The sequence below is a fragment of the Ostrinia nubilalis genome, chromosome Z, assembly GCF_963855985.1.
Source record: "Ostrinia nubilalis chromosome Z, ilOstNubi1.1, whole genome shotgun sequence".
Classification (NCBI taxonomy): Eukaryota; Metazoa; Arthropoda; class Insecta; order Lepidoptera; family Crambidae; genus Ostrinia; species Ostrinia nubilalis.
The window spans coordinates 8,981,398-9,009,171 of NC_087119.1; the positions used below are offsets into that span (position 1 = coordinate 8,981,398).

Sequence of the window (27,774 nt, forward strand, 5' to 3'; positions counted from 1 at the left end):
CACATCTTCCGAAGCTTGTTCGACGGATGCTCCTTTAGGCATTTTCTTTTAAATATACCTAACTTAGGGTGGTTTGACTGTTCGACTGGAAACGTATTGTTGAAGCTTTAGAATATAATGCAATGTATTGGCTAATTAATGCCGTGTGAAATATCACAAAATCATCGTTTCCTTATTCGTATGTGAATTGGAATTACAATGGTACAATATTAAGTCCCCTGATATTATAAATTGTTTTTACAAAACGGTAAAGATTTAACTGAAATATTAGTACGCCTAGCCGTTAAACCCTATTATTTATTTGGAAGTGCGGTCATTTTATGGACCGACTCCTTTCTAAGTAACTACTGACTGACAAAGAAGATATTATATTCTAGCCTTCCTTAGGTGTGTTTTCTTTAAATATCGTTCCCATATTACGCGGCAACATTAATGGCAGAATTGTTGTCCAGAGAGACTGGCTCTTAAAATCATCTCGATGCTCGATAAATCGTAGCATAAGCACATCCCTATCGAAGAGTGGCCGTATGCCGTTGTTTAGTAGTCGAGAAGCGCGCGCGGCAGGCGGCGCGGGCGCGTTCTTTTTTGTCCCCCGCGGATTCCATTGCCCCATGTCCAACCTGTAAGTCCGGCAGTTTGCCGAGCGTTGACCGCGCGCCTCGCCACCAAGCGCAAAGTCGTTGGACAACTACAGTGGACGCTTTCGATAGCTCCCGTAAACCATAAACGATACACGCTCGCGGTGCCTGCCTGACGTACCTATCGACTATCCTATCTCACACGCTCAACACTAAACTAAAAATACATTTTTATTTATACACCATAACGTATTTGCTGAATTGCTGATTGACCACATTCCTTGCCAGTTCAAAGTTTTGTTAATAGCTCCCAAATTGCCCTCGGTGGTAATGTTCTGACTGCAAACTCTTTGTAACCCCGAGTGTTTATTGTTTAAAGTATCTAATTGAAGTATTATGTTAAACGCACCTGGGTCGACCTCTACTAATTACAGGTAATTTGCTAAAACGTCATGCTGATTTAACGAATCGCATGTGTGGGGTGCTAAATACAGCAAGTACATATTTTCTATTCATGAACAATAGTGTATTGCAAGTCTATAAGAATTGCGGTTAAGTTTTTAAATGCTAGGCTTGTCTTCATAAAAGCTCTCCACTCCCACAGTGGGTAACCACTTTAAAATACGGTAGCGGCTAGGGAGTTTATTAAGTGGACGTTTGAGACCCAGAGTAGGTGGTAATAAGCTCAAGTACACGCATTCATTAAGTTCATCGACCTTTTACATTATAGGAGACTGGTAAAGTTTCATTTCATTACTCATTGTCTTAATATAATCATTAAGTACCGGTTTACGTCGTCTTGTACGGCTTGTCCTTTGAATCTTTATTGCGATCTGAATTTTCAATTATGGTTTGGGAAGATAAAAAGCTGTCCGCCTTTATAAAAATCGGTACAAATGGGAGGGCAGTTTGGTAATTCCGTGACTTTTATGATTGAATAAAAATTTTTCGTGTTTTATTTTTGTTTCTTAATTTAGAACTGACACGTTCTATTTTTAAAGTAAGCGGGAAAACAGGTGGTCAGAATATTGTTTGGAAATGATGAAAGCTGAATTTGGAATGTCAGGTGAAGTACAGATTGTAAATTAAGTAAAAATATTATTAAATACGGGTAGTCTGCTCTCTCTTTCTCTCATGGAGAGGTCCATTCCATACATAAGTGGTTCATGGAATTCCGATGCGGTCTTATCACCACAAATGCCGCCGAGCGTCCAGGAAGGCGATCGGGGTCACCGCTGAAGGTATCCTCAGCAATATCCACGATGTTGTTTTGGCAGACCGTCGAGGAAAGTTATGAGACAAAGCTATACGAGATAATTATATGCACATTTTAACTGATTCATTTTCATATTTTGCATATTTTGAACATACAAAAGCTTTTATGCAAGTTAAGGACGGTAAAATTTGAAGAGGAAATTCAGTTGAAAACTACACATCATGACAATTTATAAATGTGTAATAGAATACGCGGTAAATAAGGAAACTTTTAAGTTAATTGATGGCTAAAATGCAATGCAAGTCGTCGGCGTTTTTGCTGATCCATCAACCAGAAAGTATGAAACACACGTAACTGATTCCATAAAAACGATTCATATCCATGATAGATCCCCGATGTTATAATAAATCTGAATTGTACAGCAAAATTTTTGTAATTGCTTATCTTAAACTTTTCACTTGAAGTGCCGGTACCGAAAAGAGCAGTCGTAAATTCCAAGTTAACCTACGAAGTACGCAATACGACAGTAATCAAAACTCCATTTTGGCTGTTTACGTGGGAGGTTTTGTCTTATTTTATCGTGAGCTATAACTAATAACAACATAGGTGTCAGCCATTATCAGCAACCATAAGTGCCTTACATAGCTCGATTGGATCGATGATGGCTTAACGTGTCCTACATCTGATAAAATTTAAATTGATACCAGCCTCAAATTCTTCACGAAGTCACAGAAACCAAAGTATTTTAACGCACAGAATGAGACACTTAATGTACTTATTTTTATCAATTATTATTGAACACGGGTCGAGCCCCAAATTCAGATTTCGCAGAGCTTCAATAAAATAGAGCAAAGATTGTCGGGCATTTTAACACGAGACGGCTATACTAATTGGCCTCATGTCCCGCATTTTGAAAAACCAACAGCCATTTGAATCTATATTTCCAAGTATCAATACATTGCTTTTAATTTAAGTTTTTAAAAGTATCTTTAGTTACGAAGCACTTTTTGCCTGGATAACTTTCAACGACTCCTTATCGGAAAACTTTTAGAGGATCCAACACAACAACTATGTTAAACGTGACTTCGACAATGAGCAAAGTAAGAGCTTGATTAAATTTTCATTAGAAACATGAACTTTCAATATTAGGTCTGATTTATATTTTTTACTAACTTTTGTTCGATCATCAAAAGTACAGATCTACTGACTACTTTTTATTTCTTTTTCTAAGTAGATAATTCAGTGGAATACTTGTTTGTGACTGTTCTAACTCTGATGTCTTTTATTTAATATTAAATAAGAAGATTAGTTTCAGAGCAATCTTTATAAATGAAGTCTGAAAAATAACATTTTCGACTGTGAGAATTCTCAAAAGCTTATCTAGATAAGCGTTGTTACGCCAAAATATTCAGCAGTTAACGCGCAAATAAATACAGTTATCTATTCGTACAATCTGATATCAAATGGCAGGCAATCAAAAGTATGTTTAGTAGTTAAAAAAAAGTTCTGGTAGATAGCGAAATATCCGTGTTGTTTCGTGGTCACAAAAGCTTTTTCGTACTTTTTAAAACTACGGATCCGATTCTTTAATTCAATTTCTTTAAAAGCAACTCGACTCGTCGACTGTCATCAGTGTGCTTACCATGAGTTTACGTTAGGTGTGTTCGCTAGCGACTGCGTAAAAAAATGACATTTAAATGTATGACATATTGCGCAGCGCCCCTAGCGGCTACTTTCAAGAAATTAAATCTTCATAGATTTTTTTGACGTACTCGCTAGCGAGCACACCTAACGTAAACTCATGGTAGGCGCACAGTTACTTTTTATTCACAGTCGCAGAGGGTGAAATGTCCCCGCTCCAAGCACCGAGCGAAGGCTTTATCAATTTTACGGGCGGTGTCTCTTTATTTCAGTTGCCTGTAAATGTTCCATTTAACTGTCAGTCATAGAGTTCATATAGCGTACAAAGTAGAGCTTTTAAGCCTTTATGCACCGCTTTGGGATCGGAGCACAAATAGATACTGAATATAATAACGACATAACGTCAATTTGCTACGTTGACTGTTCAACGTCTGAGTGCTCTCGACAGGGCTCGTAATAGAGTTTCAGGCTAGACGTTTGTGACTGAGTGTGAATCTCCATTACCCGTTTATATCGGTGAAACGAAACACTTATGAGTCGCTCGCAAGAATTGACAAAGAGACGTAGTGCAAGCGTAAAGAACTGGGACACATCGAGGCTTACCACTGCAGCCAGGCATTTTGCCAGTCTTAGAGTGTTCCTTTCCTTGGTTGTGTCACGGTTGTGTTCTGCCGGTAAAATTTTGAGATAAACTAACCTCTCGTATCCACCTGCTATTAAGAGCTTTACCATTGTTACGTACTTTGATACTTTTGCGAGGGGGTTGTGTCATATTGCATTTTTTGACATTCTGCGCATGAGCACTTGACCATTACCTTCCGTTCCTACAAAGGACTCTTAGGCCTCCTTGGCCGTGTGCGCGCAGGCCTCAAAACAGTTCGTGAAGCAGGTTCCGAGTGCATTGTCGTTCGTGTAAAAACGCACGTAGGCCCGGAGCGCTCTCCGTCTTCGAAAAATATGTGTCAGAATTGCACACTGTCGAAAGAGGGTAATGAGATCAATACTAGGTCAAAGTTAGGATGAAAATGGAAATGCTGCGATGCTAACGCCCGTATTCACAAACATTACTATGAGGTCTCACAGCACAGTGCGCGTGGACGCACAGGGTGACACACGATCCAATCACAGAGCTCTATTCAACGCTGTGCGTTCGATTTGCTGCTGCACTTAAGCAAGCATCGTTTGTGAATACGGGTGTAAGTGACTTGCCCACCACAGTGCGCCTTTGGTATGCACTATACTTGCTTACCTTTTAGTTGACACATTCTTAGTTCTGCAAGGCATATGAGAGTCATGCCCAACTTTTAAAATATAATTTACGCAAAATATAAGAAAGTTTACTGATTTTTTTTACATTACCACATGAAAATATGACATTATTATCTATGAAAATAATTTTTTGACCTAGAGCGCAGGTAGAGCGAATAATGATCACTAATAAGTACGTTACTTAAACGATGGCTGTCAGCACATTGACTTGAAGCTTGAAGCGGTCTTTGCGCAAAGTAAAGTGTATTATTTTGTTTCGATTCGCTCTACTTGTGCTAAATTCAAATAATATCTTATTATTTCATTAACAACACTGTTTATGGTTTTGTGTACATTATTAATGTAGAATTGTAGAACCAAAGAAAAAGTACTAGCAGAATTTAATATTCAGTAAATTATACTTTTCCAGTGTCATCCGCATCATTAAATTTTGTAAACTTTGATTTCATTGCATTATTTACATTTTTGTTTTGTATTCTTACCATAGACATGTTACCATAGATCAATTTCCAAATACGACGTTGTGCGTATAGGGTCTTATGCGCATGAGATAGTTTGCGAAACAACACTAATACCCATAGGGGTTGACTGTCTGCAAAACATGAAAGGTATTGAATTCAGGAAGAAGGGTAAGAATTTGTTGAATAACCAGTAATCCAGTTTAATCTTTGTGAATTTGAGAATTTCTTTTCCTGAAGGGGTTAAATAAAAGGTCTGTACGGTCCATATTCTTTCTCCACAGGCACGTCTTATGTTGTGTCTATTGTCAAAGCTCAAAAATTCAAAGCTCTTTCTGCAAGGTCCGGTTTGTCACCGACAAATTTGAAAAAAGCTTCATCCAAGTGACACACTTTTCATATTGTTAATACCCAATCTTATGAAAGAATTATCATATTAAAATTTCGAAGCCGGTTTATTTTCAATGCTTTTTAAAATACTATTTTAATTGTTTGTTATCAGTGACTTAAAAAGGTTTAGGGGATTATTTGTTTTCATAGCTTGAGCTTTTAAACTCATAATAACTGAAAATCTATGAAAAAATTTAATATTTTCAATCAGGTGTGATTTCATTAAAATTTTCAATCGACGGGGTAGCTTCAATATGTATGATCAATGAATTGAATTGCCTACATTAGTGTGTTATTTGTCAATGACATTGTATGTGTGCTTTCATGGACGATGACAGACGTGCAATATAGTAGACACACTGATATGATAAGATGATGATGGAGCAGAAAAGAAATAAAATAAAGTTCTGCGGGAATGAGATAGGACGAGTGGTCGCGGCAGTTGCGCGCGCGCCGTTCATTGATGCGCAGGCGCCTCAGAGGGCCGGGGGGCGGGGGAGAGGAATGCGGCCGCGGCGAGCAATGACCGCGCCAGGGTCGCTTCCTTTACGAGAAGCGCGGGCCGTCGTACTACAGCCGAGCCCCCCCTCCCCCCGCGTTCGTCGCGGCCCGTACTACATGGCCCTCTCTGCGACGCGCGCTTTTCGACCCGTAGTCCGTTACAAAAATTAAGTGCGCCGCATTCCGCGACCGTTCTGTCGTCTCTGTCACACTCATACACCTCCCGTAGTTCTTACCTTTTCCATTCCTTACTCAGGTTGTGTGCGCTGTTTGGCGTTCAAAGTCGAACGCGCAAGGCGCGAAAGTTGTGCCTGAACGAGCGCTTTCTGCTTCGTTATTAGGTTGGTAGTGATGACGCGTCATTGTATGAGTATATCAGTTTTAAGGTAACGTGTAATGTGGTCAATCATAATGAAAAAATGCAGTGGTTTTAAAGGCGTTTGTTATTTAAACTAAAGGTTAAGTGATTACTTACTATACTCGTACTAAAAATAACCCTTCGCTTCAGCACTTAATACGTGCAGGTGCTCTGTTACTAGACACGTCGATCGATGTGGGTAGAGCTTTCTTGAATATCTTCGACCTACGCTCAACTTGGTACCTCGTACTTACTTGCGAAGTTACGTTATCGCTGTGAATATTATACGAGTGTGTATAGATAGATAACTTTTAAGGCTAAGGTATAAGTTAAGGCTAAGGTAGAGTATGCTTAATTCAGCTTAAATTCGCAAACTAGACGGAGAGAATCTCGACTCGAGAGCAATATCTTGACAAAAAGGCTTTTAATTTGCAAATTTTTATCTTCAAAGAGATGGTTTGTAAAGAAATCTAATCGTAGCATGTCTTATTGGAGTAAGATTAAACGTTTCGTATGTGCAAACATCAAAAACTATATACGGCAACTTGAAATTTCGGGTTCTACATGAAACATTTCGGGTTCTTATAAAGTTATATTAATTAGTGTGTTTTATAATTTTCAGTTTTCAAAATTGTCCTTAAGTATAACGGAACCCTTTAGTGCTTGCGTATTCAAAGAAGACGTAATGCCTGCCCTCCGTGAACTTTTAAGCCTGTCCTGAAGGTGTCGCCGAGAAAATTACCTTGTGACCTTTTGACATAGAGCCCGCGTTCACCCACGGACGGTTAGACTCAAATTACATAGACTATTTTAGGTAATGTTTAAAAATAGACTTGTGAAATAAACTCTTTGTTCTAGCATAAGAATTTAAAAATATTGTGGTCTTTTTCATCTACATTTACTAAAATATTTTCGCTGTGGATTTTCTTTGAAAGCTGTAATGGAAAATTGTTCATTTTGTGAAATTGCCATTTTAAAACTATTGAACGTTTTAAACGTGAAAGGTCTGGGCACTGACACATGAATTCACTTTGGTGCAGATTCCACATCGCAATGCACTCCGGGCTCCGGAAATTTAATTTTCCAAACTAAGTGCCTTTATACAGCCATTTAAATTGCTCGATTCATAGCTATATTATTAGTCATGACGTCACGGTACTATATTGGTGCAATGTAGAGCAATAAAATTTAGAAATGTATGTGTAATGATTACATTTAGACGTAAATACGAGACAGGAATAAAATCATTGATTGAATTTTCAGCAATTGGATTAGGTATTTATTGTATTGTAGCGGAGCAATTTATTGCTCGTGAAAGTATTGGGATTAGTTCCAATCAAACCATTTCCTTACAAGAATTTTCATTGAAAAATATAATGTAGGTAATCTTCATAATTTTCAATCACATATACAATAAAGTTATAGTTATTTCAGTTTTGCACGTGCATGTTTCATAATTCTAGTTTGTATCTAGCGCAGAATCATTTCACTTAATGAACAGCTAGGCGCCAAACAGTAATTTTGTGAAGTGTACATGCAAATAAACGTTGTTTCAATTGGTGCAGCTGCACCGTTCGCTTCGTCTGATATCTGTCGACTCGAGTTCCTGCGTCGCCGGTCGTAGAACAGGACAGGGCCGTAGTCAGAATAAAGCTTCAGGTAGGGTAGCGATAACTTGTTATTAGAGTACCAGCTGTACCAGTAGAGCAAGGACCAAAAAGAGGAGAACTTCATGACGTGAACAAACATTTCTTTCTTTCTAATATCTTTCTTTCTAATAACCATGAAATGATGAACTGATATTAATTCTTTTATTTTTCTGCAATCTAGAAAATCGGATACACTAGGGAACAAATAGCGACAGCGAAGCGAAATTAGCGACATATGCGGAACATGTCCTTGACCAATTACGTGATGTTCCCGAGGAAAACGTTGCGGGAGTTTGCGCACTAGTCATAGTTGCAGGGATGTTGCCCGAAGAGATTGTTTTGCTTAGTGCTTGTTGATATTTTGAAAAAGTTGCGCCATAGCACTGTCACGGGTCTCATGTTCTTGCCTGCAGTGACAACACGAAACATGTCCCGGTTCACGAAGAACACCCGGTGCACTTAGAAAACGTTGCTGCGAAACGTAGAATCTGAGTTGCACGGGACATTTTTTCCCGTATAATTTTATTTTTTCAAGTAGTATCCGTGGCTTATATTTATTTTATCATCTATCAAACTAAGAACAATTTACTTGTGTATTATCGTAGTCGATGTCGAAGGTAATGATATTTTTCAGGAAGGGAATTGCCCCCATAATGTCCCCCTAGCTACGGCCCTGGCACAACACCGTCGTATTCTATTGTGCAGTTTCCATCCTCATGTGTAACTAATATCCAACTTTCTGCAATCCTGAATGAGGAGTCGTATCAGTTTCAGTTCGCTGCGTTTGAATCATTTTATGAGGCAAACACGTCTCGCGCGCTCCGTATCTGCTAATATTAATAATGTATCACAGGATAATATTTTGAATTGCAAAGCTTACCTGCAACTTAACTTACCCTTCATGTGTTAAACATTGAAGGAGATAATAATTCAGTGATTTTGAAACATTGTTGTTGTCAAATCCATTGCAAATTAGGTACGGATCATGACGAGAGAAGCGAATAAGTGTTTGAAGTGAAATTCGCTTATGAAACATTGTATAAAAATACTTATGGTTTAACAATAATTAGGTATTTCTCAAATAGGACTCTATACGGGCCCCCAAATTTATAGATTTTAAAACTAATAGATTTTTTATACTACGACCGAGGCGGCTATTTTGTTATATTATTTTTTACTTATCCGATTAGTAATTAATTTTCTTAAGTTATCTTCACTCGAATGTGTTGAAAAGGCGTGAGAGACGAGAGCCTATATGAAAGTTTAAATATCAAGTTTCTGAAAGTTATTAAAGTTAGTATTTCGTTCATTTACTGCGAAGTTACTCCTTTTAAGAGCAACAGGTATCGAACCGAAGCTATATGGGGACTTTGCTAATAAATATAAGTTTTCACTGTGTTGTTTCAAGAAAATATAATGTATGTTTGGATTTGGAACTCTGGAGGCTTAAACGCGAAAGCTCATACTCACAAAAGAATGAACACGGACACGAATGCTTTGGCGGGGCCGTATCCAGTCATATCAATCAGGGGGTTCCTGGTTCAATTTCACACATACCTTGCGTTAAAATTGACTCGACAGAAATAGTATATTTTTGCAGTACTTATATTGTTTTTAATATTCTAAATTAGTTTTTAAGGGTTTTCAAAAATTTAGGTCAAAACTAGGTTCAATTATAGGCATAGATTTACCGTTGAATTGTTACAATGAAAAAGAGATGGATTTTTTTATAATACGGTTTTAAGTACGTCCTTACTTTGAGTCTGTAAAATGATTCCAGCCTTACGAAAAAGCTGTACCAAAAGATTGTTGTACGCAAAGTTGGTTAAAATGTTATTTAGTATTGTTATTTCTTCAAGAAAATTTTCATGGATGAAAAAATGTATTCTCTCCAAGTTAAAGTTGACTTAATTCACTTTACATTAATACAGTTGAACAAAAGTTTAATTTAAACGAGCTGAAAATATATTATCCCAATAGAAGAATTTTTTTTCACAATTTTCTATGTGCGTCTGAAAACTTGCACCTTTTTCGCGAAGCTGGAATACCGTTTGATGAAATGTATTTATTAGTTTCTTTAGCTATGTGTAAGAGCCATGGTTTATAATATGATTATGACGACAAAGGATGTAGATGCAAAAAGAAAATTATGATTTTAATAATGATTTTGATTACCAATAGTTCATGATTTTCAACTTTTTTATGGGGGTAATGTAATAAATAAAAATATCCACTCATTCCAATTTACATACTGGTTAAGTATTATCATACCTCCTTAGTTAGCTAGACTAAAAATTATACACTTGACTACCCCTAACATACGCGACAGATCGCCATCGAATTAACTTTGTCCAATGAATTAATCGAGGTAAGAACTCGTTTTTGTGGCATTCCGCCGAGGCGAGCTTTCGAAGAGTTGGTCCTTCGAGTCAACATCGGAGTAAAGTTATCGAGATAACGATTACCGAGGAAACGTCAAATAAAGTAAAAGAACTAATCAACACCCACAACCCACCAACGTATGTATGTATAGTTGCATCAAAATACAGGGTGTCCTAGAATGGGTGAATCAAACTGATAGGGGAGGTAGCTCTACTAATGTACTATCCCTAAAAAATATGAAAAAAAATAAAGCGCTTAAGCAAACAAAAAAAATTTTTTTTAAAGTGAAAATAAATCAGCTTTGCCTAAGTATCTGGCTATAATTGCGGCGTTTGGAGTTTATTTGTACTTTTTTCTTACTAATATTAATTGTACATGATCGCTTCGTTTATCTGTAAACAAACTGTTGAAAATAATGACTAGATTTCGAGCTTAGAGCACTTTATTTTAAAAAAAATTTCGAACTGTAACAAAGTCACATTTATCAATCAATACTACTAGCGCCATCTCGTGGTGTTCGCCTTCATTACCAAGCCTCCGCGGATCACCGTGCTTATTGTAAGATGTATCTAGTTTAGGAAGTGTTTGCGCCACTCGCCGCTAGATGACACTAGCACATTAAGAGCCGATTTCTACACCGCGGTGTCCAGATTTTTTTTCCCTTAAAGACCTTCCGACGATTATGTTGAATATGGGAAGATGTTAGTAAGAAGTAAAGTAATAACCTGAGGTTGCATCCGACTGTGACGTTCTTTAGGGGAATCGCAGATTGGGACTTCCGAAGGCGCATTACGAATATTTGCCCCGTGACTCCGCGTCTGTCTCTAACGTCCTGATTGGAATTGGTTGACGGACGGAGCACGCACGCACTATTTTTGTATAATACGCTGGTACTGCGAAGTAAAAGTACACTTTTTGCTACACCCTGGCCTTCTTATTTGGACCCTGCACCTCGAGCTTGTCAGCCGAGAACTTCACACCTTTTATACTGGCGCCCAACGTGGGGCCTGACAAGCACTAGTCCTACCTGCATCTGCACACTGGCGATTCAACGGTCACTCTGAGAAGCACAAGTCATCATACCTGTATCTTCACACTGGCGACCAGCGGTAGACCTGATAAGCAGCAGTCCAAGATGGTGGTGACCTTAGCATATGAACAGTTCCAGCTGCTACTCGCGGAAATTTCACCGGGTCGGCAAGGAAATTTCACTCATTGCAATTCCCACTTTCACGGTGAGAGAAACACCGAAGTGGTCGAAGAATTTTTAGCTGCAGTGAACCTATACAAGTGCATTGAAAACATCCCAGACCAGGAAGCTCTTGATGGCGTCCCACTTCTATTGAAAGGGGCGGCAGCCGTCTGGTGGCAAATAGTCAAAATGCAAGTGACAACCTGGAAGCAGTTCGGGATAGCATTGCGTCATGCATTCGTACCTACGATACCAACCTGCCTTCACTACCAGCAAGTGGTGGTTCATGAGCAGGGGGAGGGGAAGGAAACCCCCGTTGTTATGGAAACAGTTGACAAACAGTGTCATTGTCGTCCGGAACACCAAAATGAAGATTTGGTGCTAACAGATATACATTCCGTAGTCAAGGAATCGAGAGGAATCACAGGCAAATTCTCTCCAAGCTGCAATCACCCTCGTAAGACTAAAAGGCAACCTGGCCCTACATCCTGTAACGTAGCTTCACATAAAGCGCTGAGCATAGAAAAAGGATCGTGCTGCGCACATAATCGTTACTACAACAAACGAAACATCAGAAGATGGTCTAAGAAGACGAAAGATGAACCAGTTGTTCACCGACGAGGCCGTGGACGTCACAAGAACGTAATCCAGATCTTCTCGTCGGGACGACTTCGTGATCTGAGGGGGAGGTTGTAACAACGTCACATTTATCAATCAATACTACTAGCGCCATCTCGTGGTGTTCGCCGATTTCTACACCGCGGTGTCCAGATTTTTTTTCCCTTAAAGACCTTCCGACGATTATGTTGAATATGGGAAGATGTAAGTAAGAAGTAAAGTAATAACCTGAGGTTGCATCCGACTGTGACGTTCTTTAGGGGAATCGCAGATTGGGACTTCCGAAGGCGCATTACGAATATTTGCCCCGTGACTCCGCGTCTGTCTCTAACGTCCTGATTGGAATTGGTTGACGGACGGAGCACGCACGCACTATTTTTGTACATATAATACGCTGGTACTGCGAAGTAAAAGTACACTTTTTGCTACACCCTGGCCTTCTTATTTGGACCCTGCACCTCAAGCTTGTCAGCCGAGAACTTCACACCTTTTATAGAACTCAAATTTTTTTTAACATATTTTTTTGGGATAGTACATTAGTAGAGCTACCTTCCCTAGCAGTTTGATTCACCCATTCTGGGACATCCTGTATATATTTTTGTTACAAAAAGGCACTTATTATTAAAAGCACAAACTGTCGTAGTGTAAACTACCATAATAGTTTAGATCGGAGTATCGTACCTGCATACTTTGGCTACATCTAAGTATGTAAAGTCGTATCCAATAATGTATTTGGAGTACAGTTGCCATCATATTATATCTGAAAGCTTCAATCGGTTATGATTGTGTATGAGTACAGTATAAAAAGAATATGATATAGTGATATCTTAATGAACGTTGTTACTTTATTTTTTTACGTTTTCCAGCAACGGCTGACTTTTTTATTCAGCGTAGCCATTAAATCTATAGGTACGAGTGCAAAACTAAAGGAAAAAATGAAGTATTGACTAGACAGAGAGACAGGCTATTAAAATAGTTTTTTGAATTATTTTAATTTATTTGCACCTGCTCACAATTATAAAAATTAAAATAATTAAGTAGGTATGTAGTAATTACGATAATAAATATTCATTCATTATAAGGTATGAAACCCTGGTTTTAATTATGAATTATCGAAAATATAATAAAACGATAAATGGTTGTATCCGATATAATTAATTATAATTACGTAATAATCAAATTTGTTGCATGAATATAAGTGGATGAATATTTAATAACGTCAATGACGTAGGTTGTTCAGGCATAATTTGTTAATGATCCATTACGGTTAATAAATTAAAGTCAGTCGAGACAGCTTGATGAAATAAAACGAAATGAGCACACATTTGTTTATTACTTACGTATAAGCTTTGTTTTGTTTAAAAATGTTGCTATTCACAAATTAACGGTAATAAGAGGTTGCTCGGGAATATGTGTGTACTGTGGTTTGTTGTGCGTAAATTAAATTATACCAAATAAGTTAGTATGCTCAGTGACTTTCTTGTCATTGATTATATTGTAATGAACCTGTCTATTGCTGTTAATAAAGTGAAGTTAAATACCTACTTGAAAAAATATTATGGTTGTCTATTTATAATTGAAAAAGTTTTTGAAAGTAAGAAAGAAAAAATGATTTTTGGGCGCGTATGCGTCATAAGACTATTCTGCCTCCGGTGTCGTGTCGGTGTGCTTTTTTCGGTTGCGTACGTTTCAGAGTGTCGTGCAAATTTTTGGACATCCTGTAAATAATATTGTAGTTAATCATTAAAAAAATATAAGATTCGACCAAGTCTGATTGCGTATTACCAAAAGTCCAGGAACGTTACCGAAAGTTTTAATTTGTGTTTTACTGTTACTCAGCTGGATTTGACTGGTTCGGTGGGAGTTTCCGAACAAATTGCAGTTTTCGGCAGTCTGTGAAGTGCAGGGTAACCTGAAGTTTACACAAAATTAACGAACTACCTTGCATATGATAGCAATCAGCACTTTAATATGGTTCTGACCTGATTTAAGAATAGTTATCCCGAGATATCACTGTTTTTTTTATTTACACATTTTGTAAAGTTTGAAGACTTTTTTCGGAATATCAATTTTATGTCAGTTTGTTTATTATTAAAAAATTTCATGGAAACATTTAAGTTAACTGAAATCTAATACATATTTAAAATTATGTAAAGTCATGAATTTAAAGTACAAACTAAAAGCAAGTTAATATTTACTTTAGCTAAATGTTTCAACTACGTATTTCATAGTACCAGTAAAACCTACAATTTCTATTCTATAACTCATTGGCTTTATCTTAGCTTGTGAGATTCTGTACAGTTATCAAATAAATAAACCTCTCCGGTATTATGTTAAAGTTTTGCGCGCGGCCCCATGGGTACTACACAAAAGCCCAAGCCTTAGGCCTCAGCCTCGAACTTAGCGGGCAGCGGGGCGGGAGCGGCGGCGGCGCTGGAGCGGGGCGGGCAACGCAGACCCGTTCTCGAAACAAGCGGGCAGCTCGCGCGGCGCTTTAGCGGCGAAGTGTTGTGTTCGGGGTTGTGTTGTCGAGATATTTGTTTTTATTCGCAAACGAAATGTCTGAACAACGGCGACAATTTTATTTCGATTCAAATTTATTCCTAACGCTCGATTTATTGTGGGAAAAAGAAGGAGTGCGCTGCCCGCTCGTTGCCCGCTCCCTCGCCGCTGCCCGCTCGTTGCCCGCTGCCGCCCCGCTGCCGCGCCGCTGTTTTCGAGAACCGGTCTATTTGATTTTACGCATAAGATCCTGCCGCTCCCGCGCCGCCGCCGCCGCCGCCCCGCTGCCCGCTAAGTTCGAGGCTGAGGCCTTAGGGTTCACAATGGGCGCTATGAGTTCACTGCCATTGGCTTGCCTGATCGGAACGCGACGCGCCTAACCGGACACGGCGGTGGCGGCGTCCTGCATACTCGAACCACTATGTAGATGGAGCCGCATTAGCATCGGTGTAGGTATGGACATGTAGGTTGTTTGTGTCCAGCGCGGTGCAACGCGCGGCCCTGACGCGCCCGCGCCCGCGCATCGAGCGCCGATGTAAACACCAGCAAGGTCAACTGCCTCGCGATCGTCGCATCCTAGTACTCTGTTGCTTTTTATTTACGCCGCGTACATATGCCCGCCCTTTAAAAAGCGAAAAAATATAACCCTGCATTCTTGAATTGCGGTGTTGTTGACGTTTTGCGTGTGTATACTCGGCATCTATAAATAAGTTTGCTAGCACTTTTTAAACCTGTACCTGTAGAAGTACGATCTCGAAAAATAACCGGCAAAAGCTACCAAATTGTCTCTATTTTTAATACTACTATTAATGAGTCACGTCATTCAGTGTAGGTCAAGGGTGCTAGCACATTTAAAAATAAATGCACGGGTAGGTACTGCATGACTGCTGAAATGCTGCATACCTGTTGATATGTTCGGGCGTTTCCATGGCTGACGTGAATACAGTACCAAATTGCATCAGCAGCATAAGGAAATTGTTAAAGTATTCCCGAAATGTAACCTACACCGATTATGTACTAAATAATAAAAATCTAATAGGACTAGCTGTCACTAATCCGTCATTAAAATGTTCAGTAATATTATAGCCCTTTTCACACCCTACATAATCAATAATATAAATTGTTTAGCAACTGACATTAGGAAAATACACAATATCCTTTGTCCGTTCTAATGTGAGGACATACTAAATAACGGAACTTGATTGTCAGTATTCGACAGCAAAGAGCTACGTTGTTCCAAGTTGCACACAAATTCTACGGTACGTCAACCATTCGCGTATAGTTTATATCTCATGATGTCTAAGTAATATTAGTGATTCTTTCTGCAATACATACAACTTAAGTTACAATTTACACGACTGTTAACCCAACCTCATCTAATGATGATGTTTGATATAGGACTTTGTTCCCTCCCTGACTTGACAGTAGCTCATGATGATATGTTATTAGCGGTACTATATCAGAATGTATTGAATTAGAGTAATTTCTATAATCAATTCATCCAGTCGCACAGTGGTCCCGATTTAATAAAACATGGACATTGATGCTAGAAGCACGAAATTTTTTTTGATGGTTACTGCTATTATAACTAATAATAAGGCAAAAAAAAATATTACAATCCTACGACGTCTATTTCGTAGTAAAAAAAAATATATACATATTTTTTGTATGGAAGAAATTACGTTTCTGACAATTTTTCGAAATTCTTAAACGATGTCAAGATGCCGCTCACACATGTTATAAAACAAGTGATTCTGAGTATTTCATGCGAAGATACTTGTCACTTATCTCTCCGTACTTTTGAGTTATCGAGTGTTGAAAAATCGATTTTTTTATATTAAATATTTCCACGAAAAATTGCCAGAATTACAATATGGTGTGTAAGGGACACCTTTGATGACACATAACAACGACTCGCACTCGCGCGCGCTCGTATGCATCAGCTTTTAATAAAATAAAAATTTAAGGGAAATACTTAATACAACGTTGTATGTATAGGTCCGCTGGCCGTCAAAAAGTAGCTTATACGAGAGGTTGCCCAATTTGCAATATGTCCATCATTGATAACTCACACAAATATCATCTCTCTCTGAAGGATAACAAGTTTTTTTTGTTTCCAGAAGCTTTTGATAGGATGGAAGCCCATATATACTCTCTGAAGTGAGAATGAATCTTAAATTGCGATATTGCCATTTTGACAAATTACGATGTAACTAGCGCTAACGTTTATCTTCAGGTAGACACAGTTTTAAGTTCTTCGTTTTGGAACAGTTCTTTGATTATAGGTAGTCGCTAATTTCGTTTTGTTAGACTCTTTCAGTTTAGCACATAAAGCGTAAACTAATTCCTCCTCAGAATGATCTAAAAGTGTTAGAGAGCGCCTCTTCTTCTTACGCAGAGATAAGTGACAAGTATCTTCGCATGAAATACTCAGAATCACTTGTTTTATAACATGTGTGATCGGCATCTTGACTTCGTTTAAGACGTAATTTCTTCCATACAAAAAATATGTATATATTTTTTTTTACTACGAAATAGACGTCGCAGGATTGTAATATTTTTTTGCCTTATTAGTTATCATAGCAGTAACCATCAAAAAAATTTTCGTGCTTCTAGCATCAATGTCCATGTTTTATTAAATCGGGACCACTGTGAGTCGTTGCGCACAGTCAGCCGTGTTGTCATGACCCAGTAGCGGTGCATTATGTAGGTGCAATGTGCATGTCTAGGCTACATCATAGACAACGTTATAAATCGAATTTTATTTTAACTGCAACACCAGATATGGCACAAAGTCATAATTAAAAGTAACAAAAACGTATGAACGTCGGAAACGGACACAACAAAGAAACACATACAACACAAAAGAAACACAAGATAAAAACACTCTCGTTGTCCTATTGACACAATAGCAGTTATTCAGAACAATTTCAAACAAATCGAGTTTTCCGGATGTTCCAGCGCCGGGAAATTCCCGAGTGTACGCAGATTATGAACTGAAAGAAAAAAGAACAATTAGGTCGAGAACCGATCATTAACATTATACAAGGGGATTCAGAGGGATTTCATCGCAGACTTTTAATGAGTAAATGCAGTATTTGCTTTCCCTGATAAAAGAATTGAATCCTCAGTGAAATTTTAAAATAATTCCCCAACTAAAGTCTACATCCTCAGTAAAAGCTTACGTGCTTTTATTAATTTCATAATCAATTTTATGCCGTCCCTATTAAAGCTATAGAAATGCGCTTTTGTGCTTTTGAGAGCTTCTGCATCATTGTGATTAGAGTAGCTTTCAAGTCTCCATTCTATACCGTCTTATCAAACGAGTTACAGAAGCCATAGCGCCTTTAAGGCAAACTTCAATAAGTTCCTAAGAGGCGGTGAAGCCAGCTACATTATTCTGCCGTAGCCGCGTAGTACTGCAAAATTCAGGAACAAGATTGAATTAAAAATGTGCAAGCAATTTGTTCAGCAGAAGCCATGCCAAGACGTAATACGTTGCTCTACCCATGATTACACGCTATTTGATAATAAATTCATGTGTAATAAAATAGCAACGAGAGATTCGTGCATTTGCTAATGGAATTATACTTGGATACAGTGGTTTTAAAACACTTATACACCAGTTTGTATACACCAAACTTTGTATAACGAGCCACAACTCACAAATACATACGTAAGCAGATGTCATCTATCAATAGATGCTTTAAAGTATGGAGAAGACGTTTTTCCTGTGTGCTGGATTCCTGTGCAAGCTTCGGTTTGCATGAACTAAAAAAAGAGAAGGAATCTCCAATGGAGACAAAAGGACTTCAATTTCAATTTCACACAAAACACGGAACGGATTTTAAAGCATAGATTGAGACTTTTTGATCGATTGAATTTCAATTTTGAAACCAACCACAGGATAGAATCTATGGCTTAGATGGAATCGAGTTTAGAGAGTTGTTTTGTGCTACAAACCTTATTCTATTACAGCTAATAAATCTCTTACTATTGCCAATTCCACTGGCGAAGAAAGGTACAATTCTATATTTAATATGAAGGTATTTCCGCGTTTCCTTACACGTGGAATGTATTTTTGACATATAAAGCCTCTTTGTGTACAACTTTGAGGAAGTACGATATTAACTTTTGGGGGAACGTGGACACGAAATTACCTACTCATTTAACCTCGAAACGTGACACGGGATATTAGGAGAGACAAAAAGAACTGGAGCCATATCTAGCAGGTACCAATCGTGGTATTAGAGAAAGGTTTAATAAATACCTTTTGAATAATGAAAGAACAAATTAATTTTGGTATTTGATAATTTTGGATGTAAAACTAGGTACTACGTAGAGTTTAGCATGATATATTGTCGTCCGTAAAAATAGATATCCAAGTATTTTTAGCCAATAAATACTTATTTAAGATAGTTCTGTCGTAATACGCCTCAAGTCCTTTTATATTAGAGCGAAAATACTCAAACCCTTATCCTCCTCTCACTCCCCATTTTGTACATATCTATCTTTGTGCAGATATTTTCTTCTTGGTAGTTTTATTAAACCCCTCGCACTTCAATTTTAGAGTGTTCTACGAGCGGACACCTGTTAACATTCCGCGGGAAATAAAGGATTCTCCTCCATGATTTTTCTCATTTCTTTTGTCACAAAAATATTTTTCCGTTTCAATTTTACAGTTTAAACTTTTGCTAGGTTGAAATTAGCGGATTTTTCATTGCCAGAACAAGCTGACTTGCTAACAGGCCAACCTGTTGTGTTTAAGTATATAAATGTCCGTAGAATATAATTAAGATTGAAAAATAACCTTAAATTAACTTTCTAATTGGATAGTTAATCGAGTACCTATTTACAATTATGAGCACTTAATAACATTAAATTAAGTCCGAGTTTTGAATTAACTGCATTTTTTTAATGCGAGTGACGCGAGTGTGATGGTCGTTGGCGCGACTACGAATGAATTTGTAGCGTACTACGAAAACGTAATTGTAGTATGTAATAGCCGGCTACGACTTTTTGTGCATCTTATATTTTGTTTTTTGCAATATTGATGGATCATATAACTGAAAAACTGTTAGGTAGGTAGGTAGCAGTTTTAAATAATATAAGTAGTACGGTTTTATGACCACCAAAATTGTTATTTAAAAGATTTAAGTATTTCTATAAGTCTTTGCCATTAAACCCTATCGGTTTAAATGAAGTCTTTTAGCAAGACCAAAAAAATTGCAGATTGATTATGTGGGTAGGAGGTACTCAATGCAGAAATATAATATTGTTATAAGTATAACAATATTTATGTTGTCTTATTACAAGAGGTAATCGGAAATACATAGTATAAATCAAGTAATTTACGCTTTATCAAGAGACTAGAAAGCAAATGTGTGAATCAATGTACTGCATTAGAGTCCCCATACTATTTCCATATATTATGCAAATATTGAGATGCATAATCTCACGTTGCAGATGCGTCAAGGTAACGTGCGTCAGAACCCCACCTATATGAAAGCTTATAAAATTGTAATTTGAGAAGAAACATTTCATGTGTCCAGGTAAAACTTCACTCTACAAATAACAGATTCATTTTAATTAATAAAGTGTTAATTATATTAATTACAATTCCATTATAAACATGCATTCCATTGAAAATATCTGGATGATGTTAAAAGCTATCATCAAAATGTTAACGATAAAATCAAACGTCGAAATTTTTATAACTTTCGTTCATTTCAGATTCAGCGGTGAATATGTCAAATAAACAAAAGGTTATCGAAATAGTTATAATTTATTTTAATACTTATACTTAATAGGTACGTTTGTTTGCGAATACATGCGTGGAAGTACCATTATTTTATGCATACCTATAGTATTCCAAGTCGTAGTAGCTTTAAGTTTTCTCCACTTGAGATTAGTAATTAATTTTATACCTACTTTAAAGAGAATTAAGAGAGTTCAGATTTCAAGACACATAACCAAGGCTTCTCAGGAATGAAAACGACATAAAATATCAGAGGATAAAAAAGCAACATGATAATACTCCCAACTGTCAACATAGTAAAATGACATAATTATTATCATATTTAAATTTTACAGGAATTCATACTAGTAATTGCTTTTGAATTTAAAGTCTTCATAAAAGATCATATATCACGATGTTGGTTAATTTTTGCCCATACAAAGGAGCTGCTTAATTCGTTGCATATTTCAATATTTTATTGCATTCAAAATCGTGCTGTCAGTGAAGAAATGACGCACGAAAAACAAGGTTAACAATTTAAAAATATTTCTTTGTCATCGAGTGCCTTATAAATAAACTATAACCATATTTGTATTCAAGGAGGGCTTGGTTCTTTATTCCGAAATGGTGCATCTGCAGCTTCTCGGTGCTAACGGCCTCTCACGTTGTTTTCAAGCTTCGGCAGTCTTTAATAAAACATACGCGATCCTGTTTTTATGGACACCTCGCCGTATCGGCGCGCGGCCACCATAAATCGCCGCGAAGTTAAGTATTAATTTGTTTCTGTTACGGGAATTTATTATCATAATAATTAATGCATATTTGATAAACATTCTACGCTGGCGGCAAAACCGCACCAAAACCACAGTAGATTGGCAGTTAGGATTAGGACTTGCAAACGAAATTAAATCCGATGCCCTAATTTTCATTGATTCGAAAGGAAAGGGTTTATTTTCGATGATGTCTTCCACAATCGGATAAGTATATCAGAAAGTTTGTTAAACTTAACGCGCTTTAAACTTAATGATTGGCTCGGGTGAAATAAGTATGTAATATGAAAATACCCGCGGAGCCTACTTCCACGAACCGTTATTTTCGCGAGCCTTTCGAAAGCCGTGATGACAAAGTAACTACACGGACAACTTTTTTCCAGCAACTTGTTGCCCGAATCGCCTGCAGCAAGCTCAGGCTCAAATGCAGTCATACTCCTCGTGTCGAAGGCAGTTCCCACGCTCGTTGTGGCCGTCCCTTTCGCACGGGCCGGCCCGCTCTCGCGTCGTTGGTCGATGTAGAGACGCGCATTATGCTCACTGCAATCGGCAACGCAGTTCCCTATCCTAGACAACCTGTCCGATAATGTACGATCGACATAAAAATAAACGTAAGTCATCAATTAATATTTGCTGGATGTGCTTAATTGCGTCGTAGCTGGTAGAGATAAGTACCTACTACAGTTACCATCATTTATATTTGCGATTTTGTAGTCGTACGAATTGTGAATGTTATTTTTTTAATTTATATAAACAGTCGTTTAAACTTGAAACGTAGAATTACTTGAATGTGTATTAAATGTTACAAGCCATATGAGTCTAATATTTGAAGTAGGGATTTCCGAAATATTAGACATTTGTAGTTTGAGATCTGGATTAGGAGCATCACTCGTAAATGCTTGCTAAAGATAAAATATCAACATTGATTTATTGCCATAGAACACAAGCCTCGTGATTGCTTTTCAGGAGCATCCTTATAACCAATTAATGTTTGCATCAGTTGATGTAGCATAAAATTAAACGTCTATGGTTCACTGAATGAATATGCTTTAATAAACGAATATTCCGGAGTCTGTATTTTTTCTTGACAATTATATATGTTTAAGAGCCAAGCAGTTCGCTGTAATGTTTTTGCTAAAAGATATGGTTAGTTTAGCCTATTATGGTAAAAGCGTTGGATGGAGTGCTGGCTGCAGTAGCGGGAGAATGCCGCTGGACCAGTTCGCCGATGCTCGGCGCAAAAATATTCACAGGCCTTGCCGCATTTGCACTGTGGCCTGCTCGTTATTAACTGCCTTATTGCGTATACTCCTTCACTTATGTACCTCCTGTTAGCGAGCAATTTCATGGCCGTGATCGTTAACCTTTATATTAATTTCATATAAACGTCTCGAAATAAGAAATGATTACTTTTTACGGCAGGAGTTCTCATCACATCATAATGCAAAACTTGCCGAGGGGCACGAAGATCCGCTATGTTGGGTTCCTTTCTTCGAATACCTAGACCGTTACTGATTGGAGGCCTTTGTCGTCCGCTCGCCGTGCTAAAGTGCCGTACTTAAATTAATATGTGTCCGGCGTAATGATTAGCATCGCATTAGTATGTGCCACTGGTAATGTTTGCCAAGCACTTTGCTCGAGAAATATTTGAGTAACCGCACTTTACCGAGCTGAAATGGCGTCTGGGTGCGCCATCTTGAAACTGACCGACTAGCTACTTTCAGTATCAACAAACGCGCTGTCGTTACATGCAGTTCCGTTGCAAGTTGCAACTATGATTGTCTACACAAAGATGCGCCGGTACTTATCCAATCCTTTTAACTTGCATAGTGTTGAATCGTAACTAGAATTAATTCCATTTCGTATTTACGGATCAACTCTTTGACGATTCTCTTCTACGATTTCTACGAAATAAAAGGCAAGTGAACATGTTTAGTTAGTATATTTTCAAAAATAAGTCTTATGGAATGGTGGTTCGGGTTGCTTTAGATAAACGTAAAGAGTAAAAAACAAGTGGACTTGTCTTAGTATTACCATATAAATGTTGTGTGAGCTGAGTAGGACCGGTCTTTGTTTATTTAATTTTCATTCCGAATGAACTTAGCGGCTTTGAAGAATTTATCCGAACGACGTTATTTTTGAAATAGCTCGTTTCGTTTCTTATCCTTCTCGTAAGTTCTTAATTTACGGCCGATGTTTTTTATCTAGCCATAATTTGAATTAGCAAACTCGATTGAATGAGTTATTAGTTACATATTTTGGTTGAGTTGTTGAGCATTTGAATATATTTGTTAAAAATGGTTTTAGTATTATATTAGTAAAGTATGATTTATTTTTTTGATAATAGGATTGTTTGATTGATTGGTCTAAATTGGAAAAATATTTGCGTGTGTAAAGTCAATCATCGTAAATGCGTGTCATATTTGTATATAAAAAGGAATAAATGTAGAGATATTATGAACATCACAACCCACGTAGACTGATACGTTTACACTGGAAAGGTCATCGTATTCGTATCGCATACTTTGTCAGCACTAGAGAGCCGCTAGATCGTTTCTTATGTAAAACCCACCACATGCCTATTTTTAGCGAATCTAAATCATTTGCTATTTGCTTTAAAAGCGTGAAAACATTGGCGCTACGTGAATTTAACATTAGAATGATGAAGATTTGATGACGCATTTCACACACACTACCAAATACGTATCGTAAAATCAACACTAAGATTTGCTACGAACTGCTACGAAAACATCTTAATGTACTTACTTAGCGTATTGTTTCCTTGTGTCATTCTTTATTTACAATCAGGCATCAACTCTGAACGAAACGACCGTTTGCACTGCGCTCGAGTAAGCCGCGCTACTCTACATGAGAGCTTTGCAGCTCGCGAAATCTTGCAAATATTTTGGGCGATGGCGATTCATTAGTGTGAAAGATTCATTGCTTTCTCTTGTAAGCCAAGCCAGACTTATCAAAAAACATGTTCAGTGGTCCTTAATTACAATGTAATATCGCGGAAACTTTTTTATTGACCTGTTTTTTTTAAAATATTTTTTGATAAACCGACGGAGCTTTTGTGTACTTAATTATGTCACAGATTATCCTACAAATGCGAAAGTTTGGATGTCTGGATGTCATGTTGTCTGGATGTTTATTACTCTTTCACGCAAAAACTACTGAACGGATTTTGATGAAACTTTACAGTATTATTGTTTATCACCCAGAATAACATATAGGCTATAATTTATGACGATCTGTGACAAAATAAATTTCACGCGGGTGAAGCCGCGGGCAAAAGCTAGTTTAACTATACTAGTCCTCATGAGAATACTAGTAGCTAAATCGTAATAAATTTTATTACGTGTTGGTTGATCAGCTCTCGCTTTGATGAATGTGATAATAATGGTAGAGACAAAGTCTACTACTCGTACCGTATATTGATATTTGTCATTTCCACTTTCGAAATACCTAGTTAAGCTGACGTGTTGATAGTGGCGAAAGCTGTCTTAGTCGGGGACACCAGGTCCATTGTCTGTGCTGAGTCAGAGGCGGCGCACGCGCTGCTATTTCTGTGTGCCTCGCGTAGGCGGCCAACGCCGTCCTTATCTCTTGCTTTAGACTGCAGAGAGACATTATTATGGAATGTTAATTCTCGGAATAATAATATGTAACTCACAAATAACAGGTCTCTACACAAAACCGAATATTTTATGTAATCGATAAATATAAAATTGTTAATTATAGATTCGTCCAGCCAAAACCCGTTTAATTGTAAAAGAAACCGTTACAGAGGTCTCGAGAAAACAATGTACAATTTTACTATTGTTTATGTTCTGTGTGATCACATCGTAATAATGACTTCCGTTACTCTGCATCCTTCTCTAGACAATTATGTCATTGCATCGTAAAGACGCCCCGGTTCAGTCCCCGGCAAAATGGAAATTAAAAAGGCAGTCACCTGTGCACTTTTGATTTCGTACGGATCCTAGTGCACTGGTAATCTGCTCCAAATGACTACCCGTTAGAGAGGCCACAATCGTGCGTTTTAAATTCTTATTCGGGGCCGTACTTACTCGAGCGTCGGCGAGTAAAAAAACTAGTTCATTGAATGCTGCAGAAAAAGCTGGGCCTACACCGAACTAGAAATCTGTTTGTTATGGATGAGGCAAATCTGCATCATTTAATGCAAATTACCATTTGAATCAATGTTTGTTTGATAAAGTTCTTCAATGAAACTTTTTGTCTCGTCGATTTGCAATAAATAACAATTCAAGAAAATGAGTCATGTGTATTATACTCGTACAAAGAGCCTCAAACTGTAAAGGTGCCTCATCTATCGCTGAGAGTAGATTGCTGATGGCGATATTGTATAGCCACATCGGCCGCGCCGTGATTCGAGCGTACGCGTGCGTGGTTGTTGACACGTCGGCCCGTTAGCGCGGGGCTCGCCAGCGCGGCCGCCCGGCCCGGGATGAGGCGGTTAGCGTTTTTTTGACCCCTGCATGATGACGTGATAAATTCATTGTAATTTGGCCCAGTTTAATGGTTGTATGACGTTAATTTGGGGCAAAATACATGAAAAATACTACTCTAATCAATTTAGTTTGTTATAAATAAAATGTAGAGTTCCGGCTGCGTAATTTTTCCTGTCATTTTGAAAAATGTGATCAAAATTGGACCTAGTTTCTTCTGGTGGGATAGATATTGTATTAGCGGGCAGCAGTGTGTCTGAGCAGGCGGGAACGCGTCGTGTTGCGGTAGAGTGAGAGTGGCGAGGCAGCAGCAGCAGGCGCGCGGCGGCGGTGCCGCGGTGAGGGCGCGCGGTCGATGAGCCCGACGCAGAGGGCAGCACGGAGCGCCGTGGAGGGGGGCGCGCTCCCGAGGGCCCCCCGCGACCGTTTCACCGTCCCGTCTGCTTGCGCATTTTGTAGAGCCGCGCCGCGCGCTCACTAATGCGTCATACCGCCATCGAAGCTGACGCGCATGCCGTTGTCTCGATACGACACTTCGCGCGCGCCATGTGTACTTCAGTGTTGACTTGTCTAACCATTCCGAGCTGACGGGAAGCTACGCCCGGCTTACCTGCGGCCTTTATGAACTAGACCCATCGAGGACAGTGACTTAGTGGTCTGTGAGCATAGAGACCTAGTGGTGCACGAGGTTGGCGCACGTGTTCGCGTTCGTTCCTGAATCTGAGTAAGTTTTGAGTTAGTTTATTTTAAAGTGTGACTCGTTTCCTGACGTCGGCTGGTCCGTGAGATGTGCGGTGCGTTATTTTCGCAGCGTACGCCGGTCGCCGGAGCACGGCGCCGGCGGCCGGCGGCCCGGAATGCGGCCTCCGCCCCGCCGCGCGTTGCCGGCGCCGAGCGCGCCGCGCGTAGCGTAATAAATAAAGGCGGGGCGCGGCTGCGTGCGCGCGCACCCTCCCGCGCCTTCCGAGCGCTCGGGTCATTGACTCGCGCCCGACACCGACACCCGGCGACGACGCTGCTGAAGACAACAATTCCCCGAACTGTTGCCGCGCTCGAGCCCCGTACGCCGCCGCCGCCTCCGCCGCGCTGCTCCTGCCGCCGGGCCGCCGGGCAACCGGGCAACCGAGCCGCCCACCTATACACCAATGTCAATGCCGCTGATTAGGTACATGCTAGAGTCACCAACTAGAACGCTACAGGCACACGCCGCGCACCTACTTGTCGGACTCCCAACGGCCAACGACCCCGTTTATAATATCGGGTTCTGTTACAATACCACCCTAAACCAGTAAGCGAACCCGCAGTTCGGGATTTGTTCTGTTATTTTGCAAAACTGGTTTTAAAAATAGCCGACCCACCGTTTTATTTCCTGTCGACAGAGCTGGGTGCCGTTTTTTTGTTCGCCCCTCGATTGCGGCAAATTTAGATTTTTTCTCATAAGTTTGTTGGATAGTTACGCAGTGCTCGTAATGCTGTTCTTATTTTCAACGCGCCCACGCGTATTTTCATAAATCTACCTAGGTATATGTTATCTTATCTCGGACACGACTTGCTAACACGCTCGGAGAGCAATTCGCTGGAGTTGTTCTGTTATGATAAAGATAACATTCTCTTGTTGTATCACAAATAGTATTGACAGTAGCATTGTTTTCGGTTAGCCAGGGACACATGAAATATTGTTTTGATTTTTTGTTCGAGTCCTTCAGCAAACGCCGTTATACCTACTATCAGTAATGCGCGTTTCGTGGAGCGCTAAAAATAAAGCGTGAACTTCCCGGTTGAATGGCGTCGTCGGCGCGGCAGAGCGCGGGGAGTGGCTGGCAGCCATTGCCCTCACCCGGTTTGTTTACAACTAAGGCCAGGGGAAGTGCGCACTCGTATGTGCACCCTGTGCGCTCGGCCTAGGGTGCACTCTCGCGCCGCGGCCGCCTGGAGTGCGACCCCTGCGCCTGCGCCATCTGCGCGCGCACGATTAAAATAAACTGCCACCGACAGATAGCTTCACAAAAAAGAGCGTCTGCTCGATCGCCAGGTGCAATGC

General features: G+C 39.1%; 1 protein-coding gene and 1 long non-coding RNA gene across 2 annotated transcripts in view; one reads left to right on the forward strand and one right to left on the reverse strand.

Moving 5' to 3' along the window:
• The window catches only part of LOC135086890 (uncharacterized), a 138,834-nt gene that overhangs the window by 11,596 nt on the left and 99,464 nt on the right, over positions 1-27,774 (reverse strand). The window lies entirely within an intron of this gene.
• Positions 26,819-27,774, forward strand: part of LOC135086875 (uncharacterized) — a 50,483-nt gene continuing 49,527 nt past the window's right edge. Inside the window, exon 1 of the mRNA XM_063981702.1 lies at positions 26,819-26,898. Coding sequence (XP_063837772.1) covers positions 26,879-26,898 — 20 coding nt within the window. The 5' untranslated portion in view covers positions 26,819-26,878. The remainder of the gene's footprint in view (positions 26,899-27,774) is intronic.